Below are 23,642 nucleotides of genomic sequence, written 5' to 3'. Positions count from 1 at the left end.
ATGCTAAAATGAAATGCAGGGCTGGAAAAGCCTCCTAGTCCGTGCCCCTGTCTTGAGGGGAGGTAATCGGCTTCAGACGGGGCAGCAGTGGGTGTTAGTGCCTATTTAGATGGGGATAAGTTCCCTCTGGGACTTGATGAAATTCCAGCCTAAAAGAGACTGACACCTTGTCTAACTTGCACTTACAGCAAATGAAGCCGGTTGCTTTGTCCCTTGCCTTCATAAAAGGGCAAGCCCAGTGAGTGGTTGTCCTTGGATGCCAAAAGCTGGTAATGACCCTGAAGGGAGCAGGGATGGAGAAACCCCTCAGCAGCTGTGTGGAGCTGTGTGTTTTACACTGGGTGAAACCCAGGGCTGGGCATGGCCTTCCAGTGCAGAACTGGGAATTTTGTGTTCTTAAATCGTAGAATCCCAGCCTGGGTTGGGTTGGAAGGGACCTTACAGCTCCTCCAGATTTAGAGGGAGAGGAAGTTGCTCCAAGCCCCTGTGTCCAACCTGGCCTTGAGCACTGCCAGGGATGGGGCAGCCACAGCTTCTCTGGGCACCCTGTGCCAGCGCCTCAGCACCCTCACAGGGAAGAGCTCCTGCCTAAGAGCTCATCCCAGTCTCCCCTCTGGCAGGTTAAAGCCGTTCCCCTTGGCCTGGCCCTACAGGCCCTTGTCCAAAGCCCCTCTCCAGGTTTCCTGTAGCCCCTTTAGGCACTGGAGCTGCTCTGAGGTCTCCCCTTCAGGAGCCTTCTCTTGTCCAGGCTGACCCAGCCCAGCTCTCTCAGCCTGGCTCCAGAGCAGAGCTGCTCCAGCCCTCGCAGCATCTCCATGGCCTCCTCTGCACTCGCTCCAGCAGCTCCACATCCCTCTTGTGCTGTTGCCCCAGAGCTGGATCAGGACTGCAGGGGTGGGGGTTTCTCTTTGGAGCTCTGGTGTCACAGTTCTGACCCACATTGCATTTTACTCCAGTCCCTGATTTTCCTCAGCATCACTTCTGTCTAGAGAGCTTCCCCCCTGTGCTGCATTAGTGTGCTTGATCCTTGGTTTTGCTGTTTCCAAGTGTGATTCTTTGCATTGTTTTCTTTGTTTTTATTGATTCGTGGGTGTTTTTGGACCTTTTCTTCAGTTTGTCAATTCTGATCATGACCTCTGGAGTGCTCCCAGCTCTTAACTGCTGGGCATCCTTTCAGCTTTTATAAAAGGACTTTATCTTTCATCACTCATGCCATTAATGAAAAGAATGAATAGAAGCAGACCTGGACTGAGCTCTTGGGGCCTGTACGTGTGGTTTTCTCCTGTTGTGGCAGGGAATCGTTGATCCCTTAAAGTGTGTGTGTGGAAATTGCTTTGTTGTGTGTTTTATTGCTTAATAATGAGCAGTGTACCTCATTAAGGTGAGCTTGTTCTTCTGATTTACTTCAAAGTGTTGGATGGATCGAGTGAAAAGTCTGCTTTAATGTCACTGTGCCAGTTGGAGGTGTGATGTGTAGATCTCTCTAGGTGGGGATTTGTGCCCCATTTCTGAAGACAGGAGATTTTTAAGAGCTTTTAAAGAGCCTCATGTAACTGGGACTTCTTGCTAGTTCTCACTAGGACTAGCATCAACTGAGAGCTCCCTGGGTGTCTGCTGTGGTAGAAGAGGGAATGCATGGGGGCAGTTTGTGCCTGTAGCATCCTGCTTCCCATTGTTTCTCCACAGATCTGGCCTCAGTGAGAGATAGGCATGTTTGTGTGTGACTAAGGTAGTAAAAATACATGTTTCTCCTCAAGGAATTCCAGGTTCCTCATGTGGTTGCTCTGCTCTGGACAAAGTAAAAAGTTACTTGCTCTGGACAAGTTACTTACACTCATTTTTATCCCCAAATAGTGTGTTGCTGTGGGAGCAGTTACAGGAACCTCCTTCCACCAGGGCTCAGTGTGGATAAGGAAAAAGGAATTACCTTAGCTGAAGAAAACATCACTGTCCAACCAGGACCAGCTCTGACCACCCCTAAGCTCTGTAAGTACCAGGCTGCTGTGTCCAGCTTTTTGTGCTTTAAGAGCTCTGTCCTTTTCTGAAGTGCTTTTCCACCTCCTCTACCATCTTTGTGCATTGGTGTAACAGTGGGGTGAACTTTGGGCCCCACTGAATTCAAGGACAATGCAGGGTTCCTTTGTGGTTTTCATCTCTTCCACTTCTCGAGGTTGGTAACTTGAGGTACGTGGTGGCCACAGTTGTTCACTGCGTCTGTTCTTTGTGGACATCAGCAATGGGATGGAGAAGCTGTGCCCTGTTTGTTCTTCTTTAGTGGTCCATGGCTGATGGTGGGTGCCCTGAGTCAATTTCAGTTCCAGGGGAGAAAGTTCAGCTTCCCTGAAGCATTCCTGTGGTTTCTGTTGGATCCGTACTTTTGGGGGGGTGTGGGTGGGGAGGGCTGTGTGCTGTAGTTAAATACAGGCAGAAAGGTTGTGTTCCATCCTGGGTTATGCCTGAATCTTGGTGGTGGATAAGTCCTGAATCCAGTTTGCAAAGCCTGTTGGGCTTTGTGGGGTGCAAAAAGCTGTATTTTATTGTAGAGGGGTGTGTGCTGATAATTCAATAGGATTTTCAGTCAGCAAGTTTGAGTCCTGGTTATTCTGCACAGTCAGACTTCTTGTCTGAGAATTCAAATGCCTGCTGTGGAGATAGAGAAAGGGAGGTGGAAGGATGACTTGGAAACCTGTAGGTCACTGGGCTGGGTGGGAGGAAGATGCCTGTTTTTCATCCAAAGGAGATACCAAGCCAGGTAAATGCCTTTAAGCATCTAAAGGAAAATGAGGATTTTTTTTTTTTTAACAGCTGCCTACTTTAAACCCAAATAGTTTCTTTAATGAGAGATTTTTAAAGGTTTAACTGTTAATTTTAGAAGTTTTATTTCAAGCATGCTTCCACAAAATTAACTTTTTCCACGCAGAAAGCTTTAATGTCTTCCGTGTTGGTACTCATTTGCAAGGAATCTATGCACAATTATTTCTTATGTACCAGTTAAGTCTATCAGCCAACAGATGTCAAGTGTAGCAAAAATGCTATAATAATATTATGGTCTAATAATAGTTATAATGATTCTAATTACCTGGCATGGCTTTCCAGAGAGGCAGGCTCAGGAATTAGTGCAAAGGAGATATTTAACCTTGAACTGCAGAAGCGGGGCACTGTCAGAGGTGCCTGGGCTGCACCCCTGCTCCCTGGCAGACATCCCATTCCCTTTATTTCCTCCAGCAGACTGAGAGTAGCCATCTAGTCTGGTTTAAATGTTCAGGCCTCATTCTTGGTGTGTTCAGAGGTGATGAGCAGTGCGGTGGATGAGCACATTTCTTGAAAGACCTGTGAATGTGAATGACCTGGTCATTTTTAACCTCGTGGTGTGCTCCTTCTGCCTGATGATTGCAGCGAGCACAGATTGCTCTCACCTCAGGAAGGCTGCAGGAGGCTCAGCAATCTTCATCTTTTATGCAAGCTGGTGGTGCTGCTTTCAAGTGTCAGGGAGGCTTTGGCACTTCTGCGCTATCTGCTGATGGCAGAGGGGGTGTGAGGCTGTCCGGGTGAGCAGCCGGGAGGTGTTGATGCCAGTGGAGGCTTTGCTGTAGGAGGTGAGGAGGACATGTCAGGTAGGAGCCAGCACCTGGCTGGTGCAGGAGTGCTGTGCTTCCTTCAGCAGTTGTTCCCTTACAGCCTTATCAGAGCCTCCTTCCTACATGAAGGAAGGATGCTCTGTGTGCCAGTCACTCCCAGTACCCCTCTATCACCATGTTTTTCCTTTAGGAAGAATCCTGGGCTGCATTTTCTGTATTCCATTGTTTTTTGCCTTGCTATTGTCTTTTAGCCTTGCTATGTGCTGTGTGGTGCTGGGGTCCCAGTGCTCATTACTGTTGTAGGTCTGGTAAGGTGATGTGTAATGGGTTACCTTTTGCTGCAGCTCTATGTTTTAAGGTTGTGATAGGAAGTTGGTGTCCCTGATTCACAAAGGAGAATCCTTTCTGCAGAGGAAGCCTCACATAGACTGGACGTTGACAGCTTGCAATGATTATATGCCAGGTGGAATGTTTTTCCTCTGAATTACAGATTCACCTGCTGATGAGAACTCAGCAGGACCTATGGGAACTTGGCTGTCAGTTACTGATCCCTGGCATGGGCAGCAGCTGTGAATCTTACTGTCTTCCTGTAGAATGGACCCAGAGGTGCCCTTGCAAGGTTTTCCTCTTCATTTCCAGCCTGCTTCTCCCAAGATCCCTGTGTGCCAGCATGCAGGGCACCCTTCTTCAGGGCTTAGGGTGATGAGAGCTCTGCTTTCTTCAGCCTTCTGGGGAGGTTTGCCTGCTTGCTGGACATGGACCTCCACTGGTGCATCACTGGAGATGGGGCCATTGGAGCTGCAGGGCATAGCCTTTTCCAGGCTCATAGGTGGTAACAGGCTACTCCAACTTCTCAGAGTGAATAATTTGTCAAAGAACACTTGGCATCACCCCAGATGCAATTAAGGAAAAGGCAGATCTTGAATCTCTTCAAGCCTGAGCTGTAAGGCTCATGTAATATTCACTTGCTTTTTAATGTGCTGCTTTGCTTTGTTCAGCATCAGGCATTGCTGCTAGGATCAGTGCTGGCTCGCTGACCTGCTTGTGCTTTTACTTACCCTGACAACCAAAGTTCCCTTTGCTTTTCTTCTCCCTGCAAAAGCACTGTATTTCTCATCCTGCCACAAGAGCACCTTTCTACATCCCTTTTCTTAGCTCATAGAGAGTCCAGATTTTCACTGCTCTGAGTTGGCTGCAGGGCTGCCCAGAGAAGCTGTGGCTGCCCCATCCCTGGCAGTGTTCAAGGCCAAGTTGAACAGGGCTTGCAGCAAGCTGCTCTAGTGGAATGTGTCCCTGCCCGTGGCAAGGGGGTGGAACTGGGTGAACTTTAAGGTCGCTTCCAACACAAACTGTTCTAGGATTCTGATTCACTTCCCTACATCTGGTACAGCTCCAGCTGGGTTTCCAAAGGGTGAACTGAGCTCCCCTGTGGGCAGAGGAGTGCTGGCACCTCCCCAGCTTGCCAGGCTGTGCCAGCCACCTCAGCCCCTGAATGAAGGGACATCCTGGGGGATGCTGCCTTTTCTCTGCTGCCACTGGTGCGTTCTTTCTTCGCCTGGTTTCTGGTACATAGAGAACTGTCTCAGTGAGGTCTAGAAGGGCCCTCTGGCACCTCTTTACCTCCATGCTGCCTCCATGTCTCATTTCAGACTTCACCTGCAAACACCCTTTGCCTATGCTGAGCACCGTGCCTCTGAGTTTCACTCTGCAAGAATACGATTTAATTTGGAAATGTTTTTGGATGGTATTTGAATAATACAATATGAAGCTGTATTTCATTTACTGCAGTGATTCCCTAATGCAGGCTGATTGCAAAGGCAGGCTGTGTACTACTGTGGGCTTTAATTAAATTTTGTTTTTCATGTAAGCATCGATAGACAGACAATAACAAATGGTGGACAATATGCATACAGAACAAAGTCGCTCTCTTTTCTTTTCCAAGACTGTGGAAGTGAAAATGTATAGCCCTTAAAATGGACTTGGCCTGCTCACAGCTGCTGCTTTAGTGCAGTTATTCACTTGAGGTTGTTTTTTTTTTCCCCTCCTTCTTACTCTTAATTAATTTTATTGATCTCTTCCTGCCCACAAAATAAACTGTTACACTATGAAAAACTTCCGTCAGGAGCCTCGGGTCATCTGAGTTCTGCTGCAAGCTCTGCACTTGGTTTTGAATGTTGCGTTGTTGCTTAATGTGTTATGGCTTGTAGAGATGAGACCTCCTCAGGGTTATAAAACTGAAGGGCTCATTCCTTCTGGAAGGGCTGGAGATTCTTGTTCCTTTGAGGGAAGAAGAGAGCTGTGCTCTGGGGAGACCCTCTGCAGCCTGATCCAGCTCGGGGCAGCAGCACAAGAGGGATGTGGAGCTGTTGGAGCGAGTCCAGAGGAGGCCATGGGGATGCTGCGAGGGCTGGAGCAGCTCTGCTCTGGAGCCAGGCTGAGAGAGCTGGGCTGGGTCAGCCTGGAGAAGAGAAGGCTCAAGGGAGACCTCAGAGCAGCTCCAGTGCCTAAAGGGGCTGCAGGAAACCTGGAGAGGGGCTTTGGACAAGGGCCTGTAGGGACAGGCCAAGGAGAATGGCTTTAACCTGCCAGAGGGGAGACTGAGATGAGCTCTTAGGCAGAAGCTCTTCCCTGTGAGGGTGCTGAGGCGCTGGCACAGGGTGCCCAGAGAAGCTGTGGCTGCCCCATTCCTGGCAGTGTTCAAGGCCAGGTTGGACACAGGGGCTTGGAGCAAGCTGCTCTGGTGGAAGGTGTCCCTGCCTGTGGCAGGGGTTGGAACTGGGTGAGCTTTAAGTACCCTTCAACACAGACGAGTCTGGGATTCTATGAAATGCCCGTCTCTGGTGTCTGGAAGTCGCATGTTCCCACTCTGGCTTGGGAAGTAAAAATGGTGTTGCATCCTGCATTGTTCTGCCCAAATCTGGAATAAGCAAGTGGCTCTTGAGTGCATTTTGTTCATTTTCTTCGTGCAAATGGGGAGGAATCAAGTAGAAAGTAAATGCAGAGAAGCTTGGAAGGTATGCTCAATGTCAGCAGGAGGCTGTTGGAGTCATAATGGCACTTGCAAGTGTGGCACTTTTACAAGTTAAAGAAATTCATCAGTGACAATGGGAATGGGCTCCTTTGGTTGGGTTTGTGCAAGGCATTGCTTGAGGAGCAGAGTGAGGTTGCTGGCTGAATCATCCCTGAGTTCTAGCTGGTTTCTGGTGCTTAGTGTGGACTTTGTTCTCCCTTAGCACTTGAGAAATTTCCCATTGTTTAAAACAGAGCCAGAATTTGCTGAGGAATTGGGTGCTGGTGCCCTGGACTCCTGCAGCATGACAGCCCTTTGGTTTCTCTCTGAAATCTCTCCAAGTCAGACAGCTGTAAAGCAAGAAAAGGTAATACCCCCCTATCCTCTGGTCAGAGGTGTGAGCTCAAGCAATGACCTGGGTTGCTGGCTAAAGTTTTACCTGCCTGCAGATGGACCTGGGGCCGTGCAGTGGTTTGGCTGTGGGCGAGCACTGGCCATGCCTGGTGTTGGCTCTGCTCACCACTGCCTGTCATGGTTTAAGCCCCGCTGGTAACTCAGCACCACTCGCTCACTCTGCCCCTTTATCCCCCCCTCCTCCCAACAGGATAGGGGGAGAACGGAAAGAACGTAAATCTCATGGGCTGAGGTAAGAGTGGTCCAATAACTAAAGCGTAATACAGCACTACCACTGCTGCTACTGGTAAGGGAAATAACAAGGGGAGAGAATATAAAACTAAAAGGGGAAAAGGAAACAAATAATAAACACAAGTGATGCACAGTGCAACTGCTCTCCGCCTGCTGATTGATACCCAGCCCGACCCAAGCAGTGATCAGTCCCTTCTGGGTAACTCCCCCCAGTTTGTATGATGTGCTGTGGAATGGAATACCCCTTTGGCTAGTTTGGGTCAGGTGTCTGTCTCTGCTTCCTCCTGGCTTCCTTTGCCCCTCCTCACTGGCCAAGAATGAGACTGAAAAGTCCTTGATCAGAGTTAGCGCTACTTAGCAACAACTCAAAGCATAGGTGTGTTATCAGCATTGTTCTCAGAGTAAAGCACTGCACCAGCTACTAAGAAGGAGAAAAATGACTGTTAGAGCTGAACCCAGGTCACTGCCCAAAAGCTGTTGGGTGGGAATGGGAACACATAAAGCCTGGGCGAGGCAGCGGAAGCCTGGCTCTCGCCTGTCATCTCTGCAGCTGTAAGTGCCTGAAAAGCATCGCTGTAAATGACAGACTTGTGTCTGGTAACCTCCTCCTCCGTGAGCTCTCGGTTTAACACTTCCTGCATTCCGGTAACAGCCTGTGTTTTGCTGCTTGCTGGAAAGCGGCACCACAAGAGTGGCACAGCTCTCCTGGTGCACGTACCGCCGTGCTGATGGGCGAGATGCTCATAGGAAGCAGCAATCCTGTCCAAATAAGGCTGGGTCCTGTGCTTGATGCCAGTGCTGTAGCTGGAGAGGAGTCCTGGTACAGATAAAATGGTGTCTAAACATAACTTACCATGAGGCATCAGATGCTCTTTAAATAAATTCGGGGGAATAAAATCCCCACACAGCTGAGGTTTGTGCTGGTGCTGCTGACACCAAGGGGAATGCCCTGTGCTTGCTGCCTTGTTCTTCCCTTGCTCATTGCTCCAGGCTGCCAGGTTTTCCCTTTTCTCACTTCTTTTTGTTGATAGGTACTGTCACTCAAGGCTCTCTTGCTGGGTTTGGGGCAGGCAGTTGCGTTTTGGTGACTTGAGGCAGCATCTCCTCCTTCTCTTGTCCTCCTTTTGGCTCTCTTGCCTTTCTTCTGCTTGCTCTCTCTTTGTCATAAGCTGGTCCAGGAACCTCGGGCCTCTTGCAAAGAAGTTTTTCTGGGGCCATTATTCTATTTCTGTGGAAGGAGTGTTTTTTCTGGCTACAGTAGGGCTCAGGTGGCTGGCCCCAGGTGAAGCCTGGTGGCATCTGCAACATCTGGAGCCAGTGCCATAGCCCTGGGGGGAGAGTCTGTGCTCTGTGCACACCAGTAAGCACTTGAAGCAGGTCTTTGCAGGAGTGATTTGGGTTCCCCACAGCACTGCCTGGCATGATTCAATCTTGCAGATGTGCCCAGAGCAGGGCTAGGGGCTTGTTCCCCTGCCCAGCAGGAGAGCAGAGGGAGAACGATGTGCTGGGGAGTCCAGGGCCTGTGCTTTAATGGTTCATGTAGGACCATGCCACAAACAGGTGACCCACGAGGGTACTCGACACAAGGTCTGGAATGACACAAGCCCAGAGCACGGAGAGCTCAGGAATGAGCAAAAATCCCTGGCTCTAGAACCATTTGAAAGGGAAAAAAAGTAATCTGTGATTTAGTTCTTGGGTATTCATTCATTGAGCATGAGGCTGGCTGGGAGGGGAGGAGCGCTTGCTCAGGTGGATGATGATCCATCGCAGCACGGTACTGTGCCAAGGCTCTTTGACAAACATTACCCTTCCTAATGTCTCTCTAGGATGAGTTGAGATGCTGTGCCACCAGATGAGGAATGGGAAGTTCCTGGACTATGCAGAGCTTCAGCCCAGAATGATAATTTAAGCACTGAATTCCTTTTGATAATAGATCCTGTTGATGGCTGCCTCCACGGGAGCGCTGCACAGGAACAGGTTGCGTTGTACTGCTGTGTTTTAAAGGCGAGAAGCGCGCTGGTTCCTCAGCACTCGGATCTGACACCGGCCAGCTAGGTTCCTTGGATTTCTCCTTTGGAGTTTGGCAGCCGTCTGCTTCAGGGAGTACAGTGGCCTCACAAGGGTTTATTTGATCTGACACATGACAAATTGTTTCTGCTGGCGGGTAGCTCAGGCACAGTCTGTTTAGCTGGCACCGCGGCTGTGCGGGCACTGGGGAAGTTGGGGAAGGCAGCCTGCCCTCCTCCTCCTCCTCCTCTTGGAAAGCATCAGTGGAGGGGGTGTTGCTTTAGCCTATCTCCTGTTCCAGCCTCTTTTCATCTGGTTGTTAAGTTGTGCTGTTTGCATAGATTGTCATTGTGCTCTGGAGCCAGGCTGAGAGAGCTGGGCTGGGTCAGCCTGGAGAAGAGAAGGCTCCTGAAGGGGAGACCTTAGAGCAGCTCCAGTGCCTAAAGGGGCTACAGGAAACCTGGAGAGGGGCTTTGGCCAAGGGCCTGTAGGGCCAGGCCAAGGGCCTGTAGGGCCAGGCCAAGGGGAATGGCTTTAACCTGCCAGAGGGGAGACTGAGCTGAGCTCTTAGGCAGAAGCTCTTCCCTGTGAGGGTGCTGAGGCGCTGGCACAGGGTGCCCAGAGAAGCTGTGGCTGCCCCATCCCTGGCAGTGTTCAAGGCCAGGTTGGCCACAGGGGCTTGGAGCAAGCTGCTCTAGTGGAAGGTGTCCCTGCCCGTGGCAGGGGTTGGAACTGGGTGAGCTTTAAGGTCCCTTCCAACCCAAACCAGGCTGGGATTTTGTGATTGTTGATGTTGGTTACATGCTGGGTGTTCCTGCAGATGCTTGTTGTGTTTCTTCTTGTGCTTCAGTATACAGAGTTGAAGGGAGCCTGCAGTTCTCCAATTGGGTCCAGTTGCTGTTGAAGACACTTGATTAAGTTGGTTTTTTAGGGCACCCTTTTAATGCTGCAGTGAAGAGTGGAATATTACATTCCTCAGCAGAATAAAAAGTACATGTCCCCTGTGAGGTAATGTAAATACATTTTATCTGTTGTATTACCTGCTGTTATGAGAATACGTTCCCTAAGCAATTTTAATCTAGTTTTCCAGAGTTGTCTCAGATGGGGAATCACTCCTCTTTGCAGCTTTGGGAATAATTACTTGTAGAATCATAGAATCCCAGACTTGTTTGTGTTGGAAGGGACCTTAAAGCTCACCCAGCTCCAACCCCTGCCACGGGCAGGGACACCTTCCGCTAGAGCAGGTTGCTCCAAGCCCCTGTGTCCAACCTGGCCTTGAACACTGCCAGGGATGGGGCAGCCACAGCTTCTAGAGATGTGCTTGTGAGAGACCATCTCACAGCCATGTGCATGGACAGACCCACTGATGTGTGCCCTCCCCATACAGTGCCCTAGACCCCCTGGGCTGGCTCAGTGCTCCTTCCCCTGTGATTCCAGAGGCAAGCCCTGCAGGCATTAGGTTTGTGGGTAGCTGGGGCGCACCTGGAGCACTGGGGCGAGGCAGGAGGCTGAAGGTCAGGTCTGCTCATCCACCCGAGTGGTGCTTTGCCTCCTGAAGTGCTTTGCCTGCAGCGCCTGGCTGCTGTTATGAAACAGAAATCAGACAGGACAATAAGGGATGCAGTTTGTCAGCTGTGCCCCTTTTGTCCAGCAGCTAAAAGCCAGTTCAGAGATTTTTGGGGCAGTGCTGTTTGCTTTGGTCCTTTTTTTGCTCTTTCTTTAAGTACAGACCAGAAGAGCTGGAGACTGGAGGCCACTGTACTTATAATTTGTTCCTGAATAGCAGAATAAATGTGCCATTTAATGCATAAATGACAGGGTCCTTGCCTTGGAAGAAGCATGCAGAATGACCCTAATGCTGCCAGCTCTTTTGTATGTCCCTGGCCTGTTCTGGGTCCACTGAGATTTCTCAGTCCCTGGATAGGGGTCAGTGCCAAAACTTGTCTCAATGTGTGACATCTGTGATCGCTGGATGTCACCACTTTCAAGGCTGTCACTGAAACAGCCTTGATTCACGTGGCAGCTTTATTTAGATGGCAGCTGATGTGGAAGCTCTGCAGAGCAGTTTGTCCACAGTGTGATAAAATCTGCTCGCAGGAGGGCACAACTGAAGTCTGTGATCTCTGCAGGAGGACACCCCTCCGTACGAATGAGACATTGGCACAGGGTGCCCAGAGAAGCTGTGGCTGCCCCATCCCTGGCAGTGTTCAAGGCCAGGTTGGACACGGGCTTGGAGCAAGCTGCTCTAGGGGAAGGTGTCCCTGCCCGTGGCAGGAGGTTGGAACTGGAGGAGCTTTAAGGTCCCTTCCAACCTGAACCATTCTAAGACTGATTCTGTTTCTGTGCCCTGGCAGTCCTGGGATGGATTTGTTATCTTCCCACCCTATGTGGCAAGATGAGACTGTGGTACCACCAGAATGTGGAGGAAGTTGCTCAGGATATTCTGCTGTCTCACAGCAGAGAGAAAGGTGCAGCAGATACATCTTCTATCGGAGCTTGGAGTGTGAGTGACTGATGGCCTACTGTTAGCTTTTAGAGGAGGCAAAGGGACTTCAGGAGTTCTTGGCTTTGCAAATAGCTGTACAGCAAAGGCCAAGAAATGGAGAGTGAAAAATCACCGTATCCTTTGGCTGCTGCTTCCCAGTGCTCGGGTGCATTGTTCTGTGTTTGCAGAGGCAGCAGATGCAGTGGCAGTTGGGACTGCCAAGGAAAGGAGCCCTCATGGACTGGTGCTGCTCAGCTCCTGAGATACATCAGTCTGAAATCATAGAACCCCAGAGTGGTTTGCATTGGAAGGGACCTCAAAGCTCATCCAGTTCCAACCCCTGCCACGGGCAGGGACACCTTCCACTGGAGCAGCTTGCTCCAAGCCCCTGTGTCCAACCTGGCCTTGAACACTGCCAGGGATGGGGCAGCCACAGCTTCTCTGGGCACCCTGTGCCAGCGCCTCAGCACCCTCACAGGGAAGAATCGCTCTTTATAGGCTATTACCTAACAGAAAGATATTCCTTTCAAGTGTTTGTGTCTCCTGCTGTTGGCCCAAGCTGTGGATGACCAACTGTGAGCCTTTTCTTTGTGAACAGAAAGCTGCTGGGGTTACAAACATGGTTGTTCCTCCTTGGAAGAGTAAGTTGTGGAGGAGAACCACTCAAATCTGGTTGCATCTCTGTTGTCCTCCTTCTCCAGTCTAGGTTTTGGTTGCTGGAGTGTGCTTTTGCTGTGGCTGAGGGGCAGTGGGATAGAGCTAAGGTTCTGTTCCTGAGTGAACCCCACTGTTCTGAAGAGCAGTGAGCACAGTTATGGAGCTCCGGAGGGACCTGCGGGCTGGGAGCAGTCCTATCCTGTCAGGTTTACTGCTTCTGTGGGTGTCTCTTTATGGCCTAGACTCATAGTTCAAAGGTTGCTGGAGGCATCCCTGGAGAGGAGCCAGGGATGTGGACCTGGCAGCTCTGGAGCGTGGTGGCTGAAGTATTTGCAGGAATGCTGTTTCATAACCTCTGGGTTTCATGAGATGTACTGAGGCAGGTTCCCTGGTTTGGTACCATGTTATAGGGATTTAAGGTTGAGGAGCTCTTTGAAGCACCAATACATCATGTTCTGCCATGACAAGGTGGGAATAAGTGGCAGTGTGACTTCTCTTCCCCAAGGAAAACACTCTTTTGCACACATCACAAGCCGTGGCTCTGCTGCTGTTTGAAGAGACCAGACAGATCTCTGAGCCAGGTGCTCTGTGGGACATCAAAGTCTGCCTGTCTGAAGCCAAGATGCTGAGGAACTCCAGCTCAGTGTCCTTCATGTCTAAACAGCAAAAGGAAGGAAGCCTTCTGAGCCAGGAGCTGTTTGGAGGATCAAAGCTACGCTTAACAGAGGCCAAGGAGGCGAAAGGCAGGATGAGAGCAGGAAGGCTGCAGCCCCTGTGGGATGATTTGAGCCATCTAATAACAGCAGTCAGGCCTCCAGAGCGGTCTGAAACCTTCTCCTCTGCTCCAGGACTCTGGCCCCAAGGAAGCAGGCGTTCAGGGAGCAGTGCCCGTGCTTGGCCAGAGGCGTTCTGCGGTGCCTGAGGGGCTGTTTAGTGACAGGGATGCTGCGCTGTCACATTTCACACTGTTTCTTCCATACGTTGCTACAAGTAACATCTAAAATAGCTCAGAAAGGCAAAAAACCACTCCCCAAAGTAGAGGTGGCAGATGATGATGAACTGGGAAAGGGAAGGAGTGGTGTTCTCTTTCAGCTTCCCTGACTGTGCGTTTGCTTCTGCATTTGCAGCCGTGGGAGCTTTTTGCTACTTTAAATGTCCTCAGGAAAAAACCTGCTGAATGAATGCTGCCTGCTGCTGGCTGCCTGTTCCCTTTGGTTTCAGATCGGGGAGGCTCTTATGCTCAAGAAGCAAGACTTGCTTTTTAATCTTGGTGGGAAATGCCTGGGTAGAGGAATGGGAATTAGGAGAATCGCTTCTAGATGATCACACTGGCAGTCTCTCAGATCTCTCTTCGTGCTTATTACTGTCCCAGGGCTTATTTAATTCCATAGGAAAAGTATAATAGAATCCCAGACTGGTTTGAGTTGAAGGGACCTTAAAGCTCACCCAGTTCCAGCCCCCTGCCATGGGCAGGGACACCTTCCACTAGAGCAGCTTGCTCCAAGCCCCTGTGTCCAACCTGGCCTTGAACACTGCCAGGGATGGGGCAGCCACAGCTTCTCTGGGCGCCCTGTGCCAGTGCCTCAGTACCCTCACAGGGAAGAGCTTCTGCCTAAGAGCTCATCTCAGTCTCCCCTCTGGCAGGTTAAAGCCATTCCCCTTGGCCTGTCCCTACAGGCCCTTGTCCAAAGCCCCTCTCCAGCTTTCCTGTAGTCTCTTTAGGCACTGGAAGACTGTTACATCCTCTAAGTACTTTAAAAGTACTAATGCAGTGAAACAAGCAAGTGTGGATAATGCCTTTCATTCCAGCATGCGAAGATATAACTGCAGATCTTGGTGGAAGGAGGCCTGCTGTTCCCTTGGTTATGACTGTGTTGTCTATGTTGGGAGTTGAGCAACTGAGCCCCAGTGTGGGGAATGACTTGTCTGGATTCACACTTGATATTCAGAGCAAACCAGGAGGGGTACTGAGGGAGCCTGCTTGGCAGTGGGTTATGTTCATCCCTAGACAGCTCCTTATTCCCCTCTAGAGGAGGGTTTAAGATTTCTTTGCTGGGACGTTATTCCAGGTTGTGGTCCCAGTGGCTGTTGTGGCAGCTCCTGAGTGGGTTTGTCCCATGTGGCAGGTCCCAGTGCCCCTCTGCCTTTTCAGCTGGGAGTTTGCCACATAACTGGAAGCATGGGGTGATCCCAGCTTACGTGCAGGGGAGGTCCTGAGTGGAGCATTCCACTGGGTGTCCTGTGCAACTAATCCCGTGCCATGCCACGTTAATCCTGGCCGCAGAGCTGGAGCCACACGTTTGCTGCCCACATACCATGGGGCTCCCTGCTGTGACTTGTACCCGTGGGTTGTCACCTCGAGTCAGAGCTGTCACCACTGCCCGGTGCACTGTGGAGGGGTAAGGAAATGCATTTTCATCAGCTTCCCGATTCACTGTTCCTCGCAGACGGATGGGGCTGCTCTAGCAGCCCTCGGCTTGTTGGGGCTGCAGCAGCAGGTGCCCTTGGCTCAAGAGGGATGGCAATCCAAATGGGAAGCCTCTGGGCTGAGCTGCAGGGACAGGCTGAGATACAGACCTAGGGGATGGATGCTCGTACTGTGGTGTGGGTGCTGCTGTGGGGGTTGTAGGGCTGGTACAGCAGTGTTGCAAGACTGAGCCTGCATTTTGCTTTGGGTTTTTTAACCTCTTAATTGAACCCCTTTATAGGGAAGCTGGCACCCGACAGGGGAAGGAGGTTGTTACTTGATGTGAGAGCCATGAGTGCATAGCAGGAACTTGGACAATACAAAAAGCTGTTTCCAGAGAGGCTGGGAATGTGCCAATTAAATCTTTGGCTCTCTCTGAGCCTAGCAGCAGTGGGATGTGAGGGTGCTCTATGACCTGACTGGTGCAGTGCATGTTTTGTTTCCTGCTAGGTTTTCTATGCTTGGGAAAGCAGAGGGGGTAAAATAACGCCATGCTGGGTGCTGGCAGACTCTCAGGTTAGTCACAGCCAAAGCATCACCTTGTAAATAGAGGCTAATGGAAATGCTGGATACATGTGTGGGGAAAACTGTCCCTTGGTTGTATGTGCTGTGCATGGGAAACTGCAGCAAGGAGCAGCGGACAGGTGGAGAGCAGCTGCAGGAGGAGAGAGGTGTTTCCAGCCGGGGTTTGGGGTGATGGGAAGCATGAGGAAGGGGAAAGCCAGTTCACATGGCTGAGGTCAGGCAGCATGGCAGCCTTCAGGAAGATGCTTCCCTGAAGATCCCTGTACATCCCTTATTTCATCCTTTAGGACTAGGCAAGTCCTAAATTGGTGCAAATCAGCCTGGTATGCTGATTATGCTGGTATGCTCTGGTATGGACCCAGAGGTGCTCGCTAGCCCCCGGGCTCTGCAGTGAGGGTGTCCTGTGTGTGCAGGTGGCTGTGGAGCCGCTGCCAGAAATACAGCTTGATGTGGTTTTATGATAAATAGAGTACTGTGATCTCTGAGCCATGCTGTGCTTTTGTGTGCGCCATCCGGAGCTCAGCAGAAGATCCCCATGTGGATCCAGGGCTCTCCAGCATGGACATGCTGGCTGCAGCTCCTGGAATCAGGCATCTTGCTGTGTCCTGGTGAAGAGTGGTCCCTTCTGCCATCACTGCTAATGAGTGGGGGAGACGGTGAAGGCAGCCTGGCTCTGACTTGAAACCATCCAAGTATAGAGCTGAGCTCTTGCTCTCTGGAGAGCAGTGTTTTCTGTGGATGCTGTTCCAGAAGGGATTAATTAAGTAAATTAATAGACTAAATGATGGTTTCTGTTAAGTTGTGTGAGGCTGTTTGTGTAGACAGTAAGGTCAGAGGTGCTGTGATCAGATGAGCTTTAAGGTCCCTTCCAACCCAAACTAGTCTGTGATTCTACAATCCTTGCTGTGTGGGTTCTCTGTAGGCAGCCAAGTACGGGAAGGTGTTCCCACAACTCTTCCCTTGTGTAGGAGTGTTTTTAACACACCAGAGCAGAGTCCTAGTAGGAGTAATGATGAGGAGCAAGCAAGAAGAATAAATGTTTTTTAAAAGCCATTTCCTAAGCGGTATCACCAGCCTGCTCTGTATTGCAGCTGCGCCCTCTCCATGTCGTAGTGTGAGGTGTTTGCAAACAAGTGGTGCTCCCTGGCCTGTCATTCACCCATGAGAGTGGGGCTTTGTGCCTGTATGGCATGGGCAGGGGTTGGGGTCTCTTGGTGCAGTGGGTTCCTCTCTGGAGCTGGGATGCCCACTGGAGGCACGGTGTGCTTTCCCCACGGCAGGACCCTGTGCTGCTGAGAGCATCCCGAGCGCAGCAGGAGCACATACACCATCAGACCTCAAAGGAAGCTGCACAGAGCCTGCGCCAGTCCAGAGCAGTGGGACTGTACTCAGAGAAGTGTGTTCCTGCTGGTTTGTCCTGGGAGAACTGAGGACAAACAAACTGGGGCTCCACTGGGGGCATTGCACAGATCCCTGGAGGAAGAAGCTCTTTGGTATGTTTAGTTTTCCTGTTCAGGGCTCTTCTCCTGCTCTGCATAATGTCATAGAATCACAGAGTGGTTTGGGTTGGAAGGGACCCTAAAGCTCATCCAGCTCCAACCCCCTGCCACGGGCAGGGACACCTTCCACTAGAGCAGCTTGCTCCAAGCCCCTGTGTCCAACCTGGCCTTGAACACTGCCAGGGATGGGGCAGCCACAGCTTCTCTGGGCAGTAACCATCCCCAGGGAAACATGTAGGGAAGGACAGGACTTTGAGCGTGGTGAGGCACTGACATGGTTGCCCAGAGAATGTGAGAAGTTGTCTTGTTATGTTTCCAGTTTCCAGAGGAAATCCAAGAAATCCTGTGTTTCGTACCAGAAGCCACACTGACCTGTCAGTGCAATGACCACGTACTGCCAGGGCAGGGAGAGATGAAGCAGGTCTTCTGGATTGAGACCTGCTAAGCAGGCACGTGGTCATCTGGGCCTGTGTCCACCAAACCATGGGTATTTCCAGGGTTTTCTTAGCTCTATTTGTAATCACCAGGAGCCTTTGTGTCTCTGTGCCTCTGGGAAGAAGGGAGATGACTGTATTTGCAGATTGATCCTGCTCCTCTGTTTGAAAGCAGTTGTGCAGACCTGCAGAAGGGCAGTGTCCTGTGTGCCTCCTGGTAATCTTCTGTTTGTCCACAGCTGATTCTTCTCTTACACACAGCGTGAAGTTCAGATTCAAACCTCCTCTTTGCCTGTCAGTGTAGCTGCAGTCGTGGGATGAGGAGAGGGGGGGACTGCTGGCCACGGGATGTTCCCCAGGTGTCTGACTGACACAGGTCTGTGTGCACTTCAGCAAGTCGGCAACAGTGGGTGCTCATTCCAGACCTGGGCACCCTGTTGCTCAGAGGAAGAAGATTTCAGGTCAGCTAAATTCCCTCCCCTTTCTCTGCCGGGCTGCACAGCACTTAGCACATCATGCTGCTCTTGGCCATAGGTGCCAGTGTCATTGAGATGACATCGTGTTTGAACGGGGATGTTGTCTCGCCACTGATTGCAGGATCTGTCCTGAGTGCCCCTCTTCAATCAGACATCCCAATTTCCACGTCTATCTTTAGCATAGTTTCCTTAACTGTTATTGCCCATCAAACTTTGGCTTCAGCTTGAGAGGCTGTGAGTGTTTGGAGGTCTCTGTGCCATGGGTTCAGCTGAAGGCTGCTTGGGTTGTGTTCCTTGATGTCTTTCAGCCTTTGATTGTTCTCCACTGTTGCCCTAAGCTCACAGAGGGGAGCTCTGTGAATGATTTGTGCTTGTACAAACAGCAGCAAGGTGCTGTGGTGCTTCATCACTGCTGGCCGTCCTGATGAAGGGTGACTGCACAGATACTCAGCCTCAACTCATTTGCAGACAATTCCTATACTGCTCCCTTGATCCTTAGATGAGAGCAAGGATTAGCTTACTGTTACTGGTTCCAGTTGGCTGTAAAGCCAGAGCAGGGGGGCTCTCTGGGATAACTGTGTGCTCTCCTGGGACAGCAGATCAGAATCCAGATGAGGCTTCAGATGGATCTATTGGAGTGGCACAGTACCCACAGCGTGGGCTTTGAGTGAGGACGTGGAAGAGTGGCATGTTCCCAGTACCAAGAGGCATTAATGAAACATGTTCCTCGTATTGACTTGTTCTGAACTGTCACCTATGGCTACAGCAGCTACCTTCACAGGGCTGTGCAGCATGTACTGATGTGCATCTAGTAAAATCAGTTCAGCCTGGAGAAGGGGAGGCTTTGAGGGGACCTTAGAACAGCTCTAGTGTCTAAAGGGGCTACAGGAAACCTGGAGAGGGGCTTTGGACAAGGGCCTGTAGGGACAGGCCAAGGGGAATGGCTTTAGCCTGCCAGAGGGGAGACTGAGATGAGCTCTTAGGCAGAAGCTTTTCCCTGTGAGGGTGCTGAGGCGCTGGCACAGGGTGCCCAGAGAAGCTGTGGCTGCCCCATCCCTGGCAGTGTTCAAGGCCAGGTTGGACACAGGGGCTTGGAGCTCTAGTGGAAGGTGTCCCTGCCCATGGCAGGGGTTGGAACTGGATGAACTTTAAGGTCCCTTCCAACCCAAACCAGTCTGGGATTCTGTGATTATTGAGGAAAAATCCCACTCTGTACAAAGGGAATTTGTGGATCTCCCATAGCAGTTCTGGTGCTGCAGCTCTATGTGAGTGCTGCTGGATCCCAAAAACATGACTTTAAATCAGAACAAATGCTCCCCATGCAGGTGTGGTCATGGTTACCCTCATTTCTGCTTTACAGACTGAAGGGTCTCTTCTAAAAATCCTTTGCACTCACTAACAGTTGGGCTGCAAATCCTTTTGTGCCCTGTGCGTGCATCTGCCTCGTAGCGAGATGTCAGCCCGCGCAGGCTTCTCCCCAGGAGCTTCAAACCCCCGTGTTTCACATGTTGGCTTCTCCTGCCTACCTGGGACCTAAGCAAGCTGCTAATTGTTGTGCAGATGTCATCTTCCAGGCAGGCATGAGGTTGTAGGCTTTAAAAAAGCTGAACTGTCATTTGCTACCAGCCTTCTCAGTACACGTGAGCTCTATTTTTACGGGATTGTGCGTTTTCTTTCAGCCACTGCTTTGCTGAATTCCTTTTTCTTCTTTTTTCTTTTCATTTCCAGGCTTGCAGGTAAAGTTTTAGGGATGCATCTATTTTTCATCATCCTACTTTTGCTACTTGTTTTATAACTGAAAAGAAACTAAACCCAAAAAACTCTCCTGTGTTTAAGTAGCAGTTTGCTCTTAGGTGAGTTGAGGGGGAGCTGTGTGTCGTGATCAGTCTGAGATTGGGCTCCTGACTGTGCCATTGGCCAGAAGGGCACGTAGATCTTGTGGGAGCTGATGGAGTTTGAGCCCCTGAATTCTGTTGTGGAATTTCCAGCTCAGGAGCTTGGGTGTTGGTTGTAGCCTGGTTGTGCTTGGTAGTGCCCCAGGAAAGATGGAGGCTTCAGCTGCAGGGTTTCTTTGCTGTCTTCTGGAAGTAGTCCAGAGGAGGCCATGGAGATGCTGCGAGGGCTGGAACAGCTCTGCTCTGGAGCCAGGCTGAGAGAGCTGGGCTGGGTCAGCCTGGACAAGAGAAGGCTCCTGAAGGGGAGACCTCAGAGCAGCTCCAGTGCCTGAAGGGGCTCCAAGAAACCTGGAGAGGGGCTTGGGACAAGGGCCTGTAGGGACAGGCCAAGGGGAATGGCTTTAACCTGCCAGAGGGGGGACTGAGATGAGCTCTTAGGCAGAAGCTCTTCCCTGTGAGGGTGCTGAGGCGCTGGCACAGGGTGCCCAGAGAAGCTGTGGCTGCCCCATCCCTGGCAGTGTTCAAGGCCAGGTTGGACACGGGCTTGGAGCAAGCTGCTCTAGTGGAAGGTGTCAGTGCCTGTGGCAGGGGTTGGAACTGGATGAGCTTTAAGGTCTCTTCCAATCCAAACCATTCTATGATTCTTTGATAGAGAGCGCCAGGTCAGAAATGCAGGGTGGCACTTTCATGCAGTGTGAATTAAGGAGGGGATTTCATTGCTGATTATTCCGTAGGTGTCAGATGCTTCAAAAGCAATTATTGGGAATACCAAAATTCTCCTTGATCTGGATTGAGCTCAAAGACAGAGGCTGCTGTTCAGGAAGACCCTGGGTTGGGAGGTTTTGGAAGATGCAGAAGTGCATCAGATGTGTTGCTATTTGTGCTCCCTGTTCTGCTTTGCTTTTGGGTAAAGCAAAACCAAGCAGAAAGACAAAGAAGTGACAGAGTGGGGAGACAGATAGCAGTAAAGGGATGGAGGGAGAGGACTCCAGTCCCTGTGTGTCCTTGAAGTCTTTTGTGGGCAGAGGTCCTTTGGTGGCAGGAGCTGGTGTTTGGTGCACGCGTGAGCAAGCTTTCTGTGGAATAGAAGATGATTGCTTCAAGAAAGGAAAAAATCTGTGATATGATCCTGATGGACAACAAAGACAGAAAGAAGGATATTTAGGACTGCATGGGAGGAAATTCTTTAAAACCTGGTTAGGAGTAGGAGCAGACTTGATGGAGGGATGAGTAATGAAGGAGTGTTTGAACGGAACTAATCAGTCCCATCTTCTTTCAAAAGACCTCATTTAGTTTAATTTAGCAGCTTGTAAATTTAGAGCCAATCAAAGGAAATACTTGTCGAGGCTGTGTGCTGGCAGGCTGCTCCACTGCCTAGCCCAGCGTGAGGAGCAGCGAGCTGCAGGCTGGAGGTGGATTGAAAGCCCCGTGTTGTGAGGCAGTGGGGGCACGTGTGAGCGTGGTTACACACAGAGCTGTGCGAATACGAGCACCATGCCAGGAGCAAGACAAGAGCAGGACGCCGCTTTGTTTCCTCATCTCTTGTTCAGTAGGTGCTGTGTGGTCGGTTGAGGGGGCTGTGTGCCATGGGATTGCTTTGTGGTCCATGCAAGCACAGCCGGAGGTGGCTCCCGAGCTCACAGTTTGGGTGAACCAGTGCTCTGAGCAGTAGAGGAAGGTAGGAACGATCCAGTAGACCTTGTTGACTGCTGCTTGAAATGTTGTTTTCCTAAGGAGAAACCTGCATGTGGGTTTATCACAGGCTCACAGAATGGTTTGTGTTGCAAGTGACCTTAAAGCTCATCCAGTTCCAACCCCTGCCACAGGCAGGGACGCCTTCCACTAAGCCCTTGTGTCCAACCTGGCCTTGAACACTGCCAGGGATGGGGCAGCCACAGCTTCTCTGGGCACCCTGTGCCAGCGCCTCAGCACCCTCACAGGGAAGAGCTTCTGCCTAAGAGCTCATCTCAGTCTCCCCTCTGGCAGGTTAAAGCCATTCCCCTTGGCCTGTCCCTACAGGCCCTTGTCCAAAGCCCCTCTCCAGGTTTCCTGGAGCCCCTTCAGGCACTGGAGCTGCTCTGAGGTCTCCCCTTCAGGAGCCTTCTCTTCTCCAGGCTGACCCAGCCCAGCTCTCTCAGCCTGGCTCCAGAGCAGAGCTGCTCCACCCCTCGCAGCATCTCCATGGCCTCCTCTGGACTCACTCAAGTTTAGATAAACCCCTGACCTCTAGGGCTGGTAGCTGTATTTAATTTGAATTAACGCAGCTACTTCTGGTCTCAAAATGAAGCACGGGCAGAAAAAGCCTTTGTGGGATTGCACTGATTTTTATTTTCCCCTGTAGTTGTTATCCAGGGCACTAACACAGTGATTTTAATCCACACTTGCAGGTCTCTTCATATTTTCCAGAGACAGACAGCCCCCTGTGGGGTCAGTGTCAGGTACTTTGTCATTACCTGTCATAAACAACATTAGCAGTAAAATCATCAGTTCCTGCTGTCGGCTGCCCCAAGGAGCCCCATGTGCTAACACCTGGAGGTGTTCTGTTTCCTGCAGTGTTGCACCCCTGAACCTGTGCTGTGTTGTATGATGTGATGTATAATGTCACCTGTGAAAATACGGATTACAAACATGGTTGATTTTGTTTTTTCCTTTGCCTTTCAGGCTGGTGGCAATGTCTCGCGGGGCTGGTCTCTCCACTGCTGCCAGAGTCAACCTGCTGCTCTTGGTGGTCTCTGCAGTGTTCTCCTGGTCAAGCCTAAGTGACAGAGTGACTGTAAGTGTTGCTGAGAGCCCTGCTTGCTCTAAGGGCTGTCCAGCCACCAGAGTCTCTGGTGGGGTGATGGCCTTGCCTGATCCCTCTGTGGCCCTGAGCATGGTGTTGCAGTGGTTGGTGAACCCCTCTCCTTCACAGCAGATCTTCAATACCAACATTTCAGAAGGGCTTCTTTCTGCTTGCCTCGCCCCAGGCGACTCAGAATATGCTCAATCCAGAGGGTCTGCAACAGGAGCAGTGCACCTCAGGCAGCTGCCTTGTTTGCTGGATGTCCCTTTTTGTCTTTGGAGTTATCACATGTTCCCCTGTGGCAGGAAGCAAAGCTAACAATGCAGTGTAGTGGCAAGAAGAAGGATGGAGGTGATCTCAATTAGGTTCCTAGCTGTGCCTCTGAGTCACTGCAAGTGAGTCAGGCTTAGAAGAGCATCCTCACAGGTCCTTGTGTCCCACGTGTGTGGATTTTGCTACTTGTGTTATTTTGAAGCTGCAGTTGAGGTGAGCAGATGCTGTCTGCCCCTTTGCATTGTACAGGACTGCAGAACTGCCCTGGTTTGGAGTCTGCTGCTGAGCCCCAGGTGCCAGTCCCTCTAGATAGGAGATCTGGAAAGCTTCCTTGAGGAAGCGTGGGCAATACCGAGTTCTGGATTTCTAGTTTAATTAATGCTGTGGCTAAAAACAGGGGTTCCCCAGTGACAGTGGCTTAAGGGATCACGACCCTGTGTCCCTGGACACTCGCTCCTGCCTTAGAGCTGGAACTTTCTGGGCTGTTGGTTGTGTGATGCAGTGGTCTGGGGGCTGTGCTATGAACAAATACAAAGAACAGGTTACAGTATAAATACTAGAATCACAGTATCTCAGACTGGTTTGTGTTGGAAGGGACCTTAAAGCTCATCCAGTTCCAACCCCTGCCATGGGCAGGGACACCTTCCACCAGAGCAGCTTGCTCCAAGCCCCTGTGTCCAACCTGGCCCTGAACACTGCCAGGGACGGGGCAGCCACGGCTTCTCTGGGCACCCTGTGCCAGTGCCTCAGCACCAGGCAGTGCCTTGGGCCCACCTGGGGTTGTGTAGTAGTGAGGTAATGTATCTTTATTTCAGGAAGGGATGGGAGGAGGCTGGAGATAGAGCCTGGATTGGCAGGCAGGCAGCCTGACACCAAGTGCAGATGGGATTAATGCAGTTTTTTCCCTGT

At 50.9% G+C, this 23,642-nt stretch overlaps 1 protein-coding gene and 1 long non-coding RNA gene across 6 annotated transcripts in view; one reads left to right on the top strand and one right to left on the bottom strand.

Moving 5' to 3' along the window:
- Positions 1-17,064, bottom strand: part of LOC134169050 (uncharacterized) — a 129,623-nt gene extending 112,559 nt beyond the window's left edge. Inside the window, exon 1 of the long non-coding RNA XR_009966741.1 lies at positions 16,952-17,064. This is a non-coding gene — a long non-coding RNA (uncharacterized LOC134169050). The remainder of the gene's footprint in view (positions 1-16,951) is intronic.
- Positions 1-23,642, top strand: part of SIL1 (SIL1 nucleotide exchange factor) — a 198,853-nt gene that overhangs the window by 102,564 nt on the left and 72,647 nt on the right. For 2 of the 5 annotated variants that reach the window (XM_062629274.1, XM_062629273.1), the window contains exon 2: positions 22,340-22,451. In XM_062629274.1, coding sequence (XP_062485258.1) covers positions 22,350-22,451 — 102 coding nt within the window. In that variant the 5' untranslated portion in view covers positions 22,340-22,349. Of the gene's footprint in view, positions 1-1,511; positions 1,987-4,211; positions 4,411-22,339; positions 22,452-23,642 lie in introns of those variants that run through there. The other 3 variants (XM_062629272.1, XM_062629271.1, XM_062629275.1) reach the window with 3 other exon arrangements.

Source organism: Pezoporus occidentalis, unplaced genomic scaffold (assembly GCF_034315485.1).
Source record: "Pezoporus occidentalis ecotype Australia unplaced genomic scaffold, CSIRO_AGI_Poc_V1 ctg33, whole genome shotgun sequence".
Lineage (NCBI taxonomy): Eukaryota > Metazoa > Chordata > Aves > Psittaciformes > Psittacidae > Pezoporus > Pezoporus occidentalis.
The sequence above is the reverse complement of the archived record's forward strand: the minus strand, read 5'-3'. Positions and strand labels throughout refer to the sequence as shown.